At 31.2% G+C, this 9,722-nt stretch overlaps 1 protein-coding gene across 1 annotated transcript; it reads right to left on the minus strand.

Annotated features, from left to right (window-relative positions):
- Window positions 1-2,123: 2,123 nt before the first annotated feature.
- On the minus strand, window positions 2,124-6,756 carry LOC132800392 (vicianin hydrolase-like). Its single transcript, XM_060813961.1, has 9 exons — window positions 6,458-6,756; window positions 6,169-6,238; window positions 3,892-3,950; window positions 3,716-3,791; window positions 3,511-3,588; window positions 3,330-3,417; window positions 2,974-3,226; window positions 2,597-2,712; window positions 2,124-2,338 (listed from the first exon to the last, which is right to left on the minus strand). The coding sequence occupies exons 1-9, from the start codon at window positions 6,623-6,625 to the stop codon at window positions 2,251-2,253; spliced, it is 996 nt and encodes a 331-aa protein (XP_060669944.1). The 5' UTR covers window positions 6,626-6,756; the 3' UTR covers window positions 2,124-2,250.
- Window positions 6,757-9,722: the final 2,966 nt, after the last annotated feature.

The following is a 9,722-nucleotide window of genomic DNA, read 5'->3' on the forward strand; positions in this document are numbered from 1 at the left end:
ATGTGGGGAGTTCAAGTCAAATTTAATTCGTTGATTTTGATCATTCGAAGTGCTACTATCATTAAAAGAGATCGTTATTTCTTGGGAAATGATCACCATAAAACCATAAGCACTTAAGTAGGGCAATTCATCTTAAGAACATAAAATTCAACTCTAACCTCGAGCTAAATTGATTTTCTATAAACTCTATTTATTATAATATGTAATTATTTTATTCGTTTAATCACATTTATGTTTAATTATTTTTTAATTTAATACTTAGTTTTTACATACTAATTTCCCCAACAATATATACCTAGTAAGCTACAAAAGCAGCGCCGTGTAAGAAATGAGTTGAAAACTGGATCTATTGAAGGGCATTGAATTATGACTGAGTTTCACAGCTTCACCACTACTAGTACTAGTAAACACCACGAAGGCCATGAGGTAGAAGATCAAACCTCCACCTTCAATTGCCATGTCTCACTCGACTTCTCTAGCTGCTTAAACTGAGATCGATGTTACCTTGTTCCCACTTAGTTGGGTAGAGATAGGAACAAAAATAAATAAAATAGATTATTTTAATTTTGGAGTCCTTTGTTTGGTAATTTACTCATGGATGTCAGATTCAATAACATTAGACTTCATGTAAAAATAATAATAATAAAATAGAAAAAAGAAAAAAGAAAAAAAGAAGAAGCTGTAGTGAAACGGCTTCAGCTGCTCATGGCATGTGGCACCAGTTGTTGTAAGTTTGTAACCGGCATAGCGCCAGGTGAAAAGGTCATTCTCACAGGTGGACCACATTTTACCATCTAAAATGAAAAATTGATTTGGCAGGTTTTACTTTCTATGTTAACTTTATATTGATATATATATATATATATATATATATATTTTTTTTTTTTTTTCTTTTTCTCTACTGATTTTTTTTGGGGGTAATATTTACTGATATTTCTTTGGTAAAGTATCCATAGATATAATAAATGAAACTTTCCATTAACAACAAAGATGCAACATACAATTATAGTAGAATCCATCTAGTTGGATATTGATTGGAGGATAAAGAAGATGTTTATCTCCACCTTATTTTAAGAAAGAAAAGTGGGTGTCTGAATTATTATTATTTATTATCATTTCAGTTGAGGAGGAACATCTTCAACCAATAAGCAGAGTACTTGAGATGTCTCTTCAAATTATTTTTGAAATCAATGTATGTGAGGCCAAATCGAATAGTGTAACCAGAACTCCATTCGAAATCGTCAAAAAATGACCATACATAATATCCTTTCACATTCGCACCCTCCCTACAAAAAATCACACATTAAAATTATTTAATGCTTTCACCATGCGTAGCATATATGGTCGAATCACTTTTTTTATTTTCTTTTTTAGACCTTGTAGGCAGAAACACTGACATCAAAATTGTTAAAATTAATGTTTCTTTGATTTCCCTCTACTTTCTAATAAGAATATTATGAAGAAGTTTATTCTAGAATTAATATATTATTAAATGGTATATATATGTATATATGCATATATATAGATAGTCATGAAAGTTGTATTAACTCACTTGATGGATTGTAGAAGATAGGTGAGATGGCCATGCAGGTATCTTATCCTTGTACCATCCTTGATAGCCTTCTTTACAGGCAAGGTGCTATTATTTGCCTCGGCAACACCTTCAAAAATATGTATTATACATAGTATACTTTAAAATAATAACTTCACCTTAATTTTTAAGAAAGTAATAAAAAAATATTTCTATCTATTTTCAACAATAGGTTAATGAAATTAATGTTTGATTACCGTTTTCATTGACGTATACTGGTGGATTCTTGTATTTATGCTTTATATATATTAGAAGTTCACGAATTCCTCTAGAATATATGTAAAGCCAGCCGACATCAGTCTGTGATACCATTCATTTAAATATCAATAAAATTGCATATATATAATTTTTTGCTCAATGAAAAAAAAAAAAAAAAAGGGTAAAAATGTGAGTGTAGTACATACACGTTGACCGATTGATACCCATTTTTCTCCGCTGTGGCAAGAAAATGAAAGTGATTATAATTATAAATGCTAGTAACATAATTTCATTGATCTAATTAGATAATGAGATATAATTTTGATCAGCATACCTGTGAGAGTAGCTTGCATATCTACGAAGAAACTGTGGTTGACAGTAGCAGGGGTTGCAGCATCCGCGTAATTGGTAGTATAATAATTCACGCCAAGAAAATCTATTGACCTTTTTAGAGCGACCGATTAAGCCTTTGTGAATTTGGGCAGCCTACTTCCCAACAACGATTTCATGATTTTCGGATAATCACCATATGTAATAGGATCAAGGAACCTACAAAATCATTGATAAACAAATGTTAATGACAATAAGTAATTGATCCAACTTTAATTTACTCTAATTTTTATGAGATATATTGCACGGAAACATTGGCAACACTATTTTTTTGGATTATGATTTAGAATATGAATCCTCAAACGTATAGTATAAGAAAGAATAAAATAAAAATAATAAAAATAAAGAAAGAAAATCATGAGACATAAAGATTAATAATATACATGATTTTGTGGCATTTAAACAACATTGACTCACCATCCCAGAACAAAGTCCAAGGCTCTAGAGGCAGCTTTGCGGCTGGACTCTGTTTTGAATTTTGGTTGATACCAGTTGGTAACTAATGTAATTCCTATTTTTCCCTTTTGAGACGCCTGCATGTACTCAAATCTTGTAATTAAGCTCTGGGTCTCCATAAGAAAAATATTATGATATATATTAAAAAAAAATGTTAATTAGAAGTGAGAATATAACATTATTCGATTATTTGTTTCTTTTTGCATAGTTTGGAGGTAAAAATTAAATGTGTCATCAATAAAATTTTATCAATCAACAAATTAATGTAAAAAATTCAATCAGACAGCAAAGAGATTTTGAATATGATTGATGAATGATGTAAACTAGCATACACACACCTTGTACTTTTGCTTGTACAGTTTGACAGCCTGTGCATGGGCAAGGAGGAGATGATGGCCCACAATATAAGGCTCCGTGGCAGAGTTTCCGGCCGTACAATTTGCCACGTAGTCTGAACACCGACCAGGAGCTGACGCACCACCATTATACCCATTTATGCAATAAGCACTGGGCTCGTTCAGGGTGGCCCAATTCTTGACCCGATCTCCAAATGTTTTAAACGCAAGCTGTGCATATTCTCTAAAATCTTCTCTGTTTTAAATTAGTGAAAAAAACACAAATTCAAAATGGTGGAGTGTTAATCAATTAATTTATGGTGTTACATTAACTTGATTTGTAATCTTATGTGACTTACACAATCTTAGGGCTTAGAAATCCACCATATTCATCTTCAAGAGCTTGTGGTAAATCCCAATGGAAGAGTGTCACAAAGGGCACTATTCCTGTTTAAGAGTATAACCAATTAATTAGAGACATATACTTAATAGCATCATTTTTGTGAAAAAAATTTTAGATGCAATGAAATTGAATATGACCATTAAAAAGGAGCCCATTGATGACGTTGTTATAGAATTGAATTCCTTGTTTGTTAACTCCACCTTTAACTTTTCCAGCTGCACATAAAAAGGTTAAAATTTATTTGTCATATTTAATTACAGGGTGAATTGGGTGGGGCGTAATTAATCATTTTAGAGATACAAATGGTCTAAAAATTAAGGTTTATAGGAAATGTAGTCTTACTAGGTAATAGCCTGGGCCATGATATGGAGAATCTGAAGGAGTCCAGACCAATTTTTTTCATGAGTTTTATATCCTCCTGTGTAACATTAATTTGATTTATTCGTGAATTTATTTGTAGATAATTTTCTGGCAACATTTCGTGTTTAATTATCATAAACTATAAGGCAGGGCAATACCTTGTAATGATGATAAAAATCATCAGCTACAATCCCTGAGCTTCTATCCTCAATCTTTTCTGCATATCACCATTAAATTTGTCCAAAGACTTGCATAATCAACTGAACAGTATATTAATTAATAGGAAATTTCAGTAATTGGATTATCATTGTTGTTGTTGTTGTTGTTGTTATTATTATTATTATTATAATCAAGCTTAGCTTCTTCTTTTTTTGTTTTTTTTCCTTTTCAATTTCTATAAATATTCTTTCAAAATGCTATTTGTTACCATTTATGACAATCATTAGTTGAATATTTATATGGTATTTGATAATTTAAATAAATGATTGTATGTAAAAGTTTATATTTCTAAATTAGATTTTTAAAATAAAAAATCAATACATAATTAAAAACAAACAACAAGCAATAAGCATGTTAGCAATGGTCCTATTGGTAACAAAATTATCACTTGTGATAAATGTAAGACTCAACATCTTCATTCATTGAGCTTAACAACCAACTACATTAATGATTACCAAAAAAAAAAAAAAAAAAAAATTCTTAATTTCCTCAAGTATTTTTGTTGACTCATCATTGTCATATAAAAAATATTATTTATCATTAGTAATGAACGATAACTAATGAAACTTACATATTATATGACAATTTAAATCATAACTATTTTTTAAATTTTAATATAAAAATAATAAATTAAATACCCGCACTTAACTGCGACAAATAGCAAAACTGTTCACATATAAAAATTTTGGTTTTTATTTATATTTTTTTGTACATTAATTATTCACAAATATGCCATCATCTGTCATTGGTTTTTATCTTAAGCTTCGCTGGCTGAGTAGATTTAAATTTTATAATGCTTCCGGGAAGAGTTTTACTAAAAGTGTTTTAAATTTTGCAAAGATAAGATTACCAAAAAGTTGTGTTTAAACATATTACTATTCATGAAAAACATGTCCAACAATTATTAGAAAATTTTGAAGTACCAGAATTATTCAGAAATGTCCAAAAAGTTGTATTTTGACAAATTACTATTCATAGAATTATTCATGGAAAACATGTCCGAATTAGAAAATGTTGAAGTAATAGAATAAACTCAGAGAAAATAATATTAAAATGGTTTGAAAACGTTTACCTTCTTACCTTATTTTCTTTTAATTTTTTTAAGTAGATCGGTAAACAAAATGACATATCCAAAGTATTTTGTGCGTTCCGACTATGTTTCGTTCAATTAGTAAGCACGCCAGTGAAACGACAACGACAAATAATAATAAAAAATAAAAATAAAAAACAAACAAAAAGGTAAGGATCACTCTTTTAATAGTTGTTTTTAAATTTTTATTATTATTATTTTTTTTTTGACAATGTAGATTCCTTAATTTGATAAAAATTAATCTTTTGATAAATTACTTTGTATTACAATTTACTGGTAATGTATTATAAGATCATTAGACACTGTCAAAATAGTCAGTAGGCAATGTGTCAACCAGCAAAGCAAAGCGACTGTCCCACCTAGCAGAAAAAAGCAAGACTGGCGAAGCACCTGCCTTAATTTTGATTTTAGGCTACGAGCATCCAATGTCATTTCCAAATTTTGGCATTATTTTTCCATTGGATGTCCACAATGAAAAATTTGAGGTCAAATTTAGCAGCACATTTGGCACCATTAAATTAAAGTACGTGGGTCCGATAACTATATTCTACTTTAAACATGACGATTTGCTTTTGGTTGGCAAAACGTGGATCCTATTTCAATAAAATAGAATTTATAATTTAACAATAATATTTGTTAGCATTTGTTATTGGAAGTTAAAATATTAAAATTTTAACATTGTCGTTGCATTTAAATGTTCAATAATCCATGCAAATGTTGAATTCTAAAAGTGATATCTACCATGCATTTTTACTTTCAATAAATCAACTATTGAAGAAAAAAAAAAAAAAAAAAAAAAAAGAAGAACGACGGGCTGTCACTCGAAACTTACCTATTCAACTATTAATTCGTATAGGATCCCCCCCAAAAAAAAAAAAAAAAAAGACTGATTAATTCGTATAAATTCAACAAGAACAAACGATTTATAGAACCAAAGAAGAATTATACTTGTACTTCATAAATAACATAAAGAAACTAGATTAGCACCCCCCCCAAAAAAAAAAAAAAGAAAAAAAGAAAATCACTTTCTTTCACGTTATGCATAATTGTGTATAAAGAGACATTAATTGAATGGATTGGAGAAGGAAATACTTTCAGATAGAAGAGAGACAAAGAGAGAGAGAACCTGGATGATTTCTAGTAAAAGTATCCCATACGCTTGGTCCCTTTCCATATTGGAGAGCGGCTCCTTCAGACTGAGAAATCAAATTCAAGATCTCAATATATAAATTATAAATGAAGAACTTAATAAATTTTATCCCAAAAAAAAAAAAAAAAAGAACTTATTAAATATTATTATATACTTTGAGATATATATAATTCCCTGCAACTGCATGTATATATGTATATCCACTGGAAGAAATTGAGCTGCAATATGTGTACAACATATAGCGTGAAGATGAAGATTTATATACCTGGTAAGCAGCAGAACCAGCTCCAAATATGAAATGGGGTGGAAAACTAGTTCTGTTAAAGGGCATTGAGTAATGACTGGGTTTCACTGCTTCTCCACTGCTTGTAGTGCTGGTAAACACCACTAAGGCCATCAGGCACAACACCGAAACACCACCTTCAATTGCCATGTCTTACTTCTCTAGCTAGTTGCTGAACGGATGTCACCTTGTTCCGTCATATATAGACTTTAAAGCTGGAAAGAGAGGAAAAAAAAAAGAAAAAAAAGAAAAAATGCTTTAGGTGTCGGGTTCAATAATATTAAAGTTCAATTTGACAAAATTTCTGATAAAAGTAATTTTTAAGGTCTAAACCTTTTAGTATTTTTGAAAATGTTTAGACAATTTTTTTAAAAATTTTTTTTTAGATTTTTAAAATAATTTTTAACTAAAATAAAAAAAAATATTTATGAAAAAATAAAAATAAAAACAAAAATTATTTGAAATAGAAATTAATAATAAAAATAATTTTACGTACAAATCGATCCACATACAAATTACATTAAAATTATTTTTTTAAAATATTAATTTTTATTATATATATTTATATTATTTTTTAAAAAATATCGATTTTAAAGTTTGTACAATAAAATATTTTCTAATTATAATTTTTATGAAAAGTTTAAAAGTCGTTTGCTTTTTTGTTCATTTTTGTTTGATAGCACGTTGCCCTCAGACCATTCGTTTTCTTTATCTATTTAACTTTACATATATAGATATGCATATATATAGATATATGGCCAACGTGCTTTGCACGTGTGTACTCATAACGTTATAAGTCTAAGCCAACTCCTGTAACTGTGTATACAAAAACCCTAATAAAATAAAAAAATAAAAATAATCATTTTTTGAATTCGAGAAGATAGAGATAAAGAACAAAGCCAGTATTGGAATTCATAGAACCTAATTAACCAAGCAAATCCACCATATAAGGTAAAATTGTGAAATCCTTATTTGGTACGGTTTTGATGGGCCACAAATTTTAAATGTGGCATATAAGGTAATGCTATCAGAACAAACCCAAGGCTAGTATTGAAAAAATGGTAACAAAATAAATTAGCTTTGAAATCAGTAAAATAGTCAAAGAATTAAAAGATATAGATAGCAAACACAGATTATAGGAGGCAATTTTCATCCATAGATTACATATATTATGCTACATCACCGGCTCTAAACCAATTTCTCCTTTTTATTCCATTTCCTTGCCAAAAGTTTCCCTTTACATTTTATTAACCCAAGGCTAGTATTGAAAAAATGGTAACATAATGAATTAGCCTTGAAATCAGTAAAATGGTCAAAGAATTAAAAGATATAAATAGCAAACACAGGTTATAGTAGGCAATTTGCATCCATAGATTGCATATATTATGCTACATCACCACCGGCTTGAAACCAATTTCTCCCTTTTATTCCATTTCCTCGCCAAAAGTTTCTGTCAGGACCCGTCCAGAATTCCCTCCCCGGAACCCTAGACAAGCCCTGATCCCAGGGAAACCCTATCGGACCCTCCAACGGAAAATCCGGCAGAGCCTCCCCTAAGGGATGGACTAACCACAATTTTACCTGCACTGAAAACACACTTCTATACTCATCCCCTTATTCCTCCCGCAAACTATAAATTGGTTCCACAAATTTCAGCACTTCAAAAGAAACAACAACAGCAACTCAGTGCATAAATAAAAACTACACGTCCAATACAGTATACAGAGCATTATACAGATAAACGTGGAATTTATAAATGACAAATAAAAGCAATACAGGATGGAGAGGAAAAAGGGAAGAAGAACTTCTTGAACCTTCGGCAACGAACTGAGACGTTGGGCTCGCCCCGGACAATCAACGTCTCCAACCTGAACCTAGGGGAACGGAATTTAAGAGTGTGAGATGTTAATCATCTCAGTGAGTGACCCTATCTACTATACAATATAATACCACAATAATAAGTAGATAAATAAAAATTATTTGGAAATAATAATTTCTCTCAAAACCCTTACAATTCTCTCAGTTGGAAAAGTTCCCCTTTTAAAACCTTTTCACAAAACCCGATATACGTACTTCCCGAAAACCAAAGGACCAAATAATTTAACAAATAACAAATAAATAAATAAACACCCCAAATATATAATTAAAATATAATAAATTATAGTAATTAATTTTTGAACACCTTTGGGGTTTAAACATTATTTGCAAATTACACCTGACGCACCACACCATATACCGATGATGCCCTCCGATACCTAGCGTCCCGAGCACCGACTGGCGGGGGGGTTAAAGAGAGAAACCTGCAACGGCACTTCGGCGTCCCGACAGTACCGCTGCTGAAACCATCAACCTGGCCAAGGAGGGGGACGGCTATGCGCAATAACAAACTTGCCTGCCCACGGTCCAATGGCAACTCACGGGTGAAGTAATAACCGCGCGCTAAACCACATAATACCTGCGCGCTACCACGTGTCCATACACCAGAACACCAATACTGTATGAGTGCGTCTAAAAATAAACATTATTAACCAACCGTACCGTTTTCCAAAATTACCGTGGAAAATACATTAAATTCTCACACTTACCATCCCACATATTTTTATTTAATAAACCGGTACGAAACATTGATAACCAACAAACCACAATTTTCTCGAAGTACGAGATGCAACCATAAAAATACCGCGGGCATAATTTATAATTTTAAACAAATATTTTCGTAATATATTTAACCCAATTATGCCCGAAAAATTAATACTGAAAACCACGTACAAATACTACCGAAATACACTTTGCTCATGCATAATAAATAAATTAAACCACAATAAAACCATAATTAAATTACACCACATGAGCATAATTTAAATACCAATTTAAATACCAAATAAACATAATTAATTGCCCAAAATAATTTTTGAAGGTGGGTCACTCACCTGGAGCACGCAATTAAACCATGATCCACTATGGGATCAATTCCACGACTCACCGGTGCTCCTAGAACACAATTCACACACAGTCAAATAAATTAATATTTTATTCGGGTAAATAATACCCGGTACCCGGGGGGTCAAACACAAACGTTAACCAAAATGGTCGAATAATATACTGAATCGAAGCTCGTGGAACGAGGAGCTCATTACCGGTCTCCATCGATCCCAATTCCGCCGGGGGTGGCCGGAATTTGGCCGGAAAGCTTCGGCCGATTTTCAATTCCTCGTATCTCGCAAACCGCTTCAAATTTTTGAGATTG

Source organism: Ziziphus jujuba, chromosome 1, assembly GCF_031755915.1.
Source record: "Ziziphus jujuba cultivar Dongzao chromosome 1, ASM3175591v1".
Lineage (NCBI taxonomy): Eukaryota > Viridiplantae > Streptophyta > Magnoliopsida > Rosales > Rhamnaceae > Ziziphus > Ziziphus jujuba.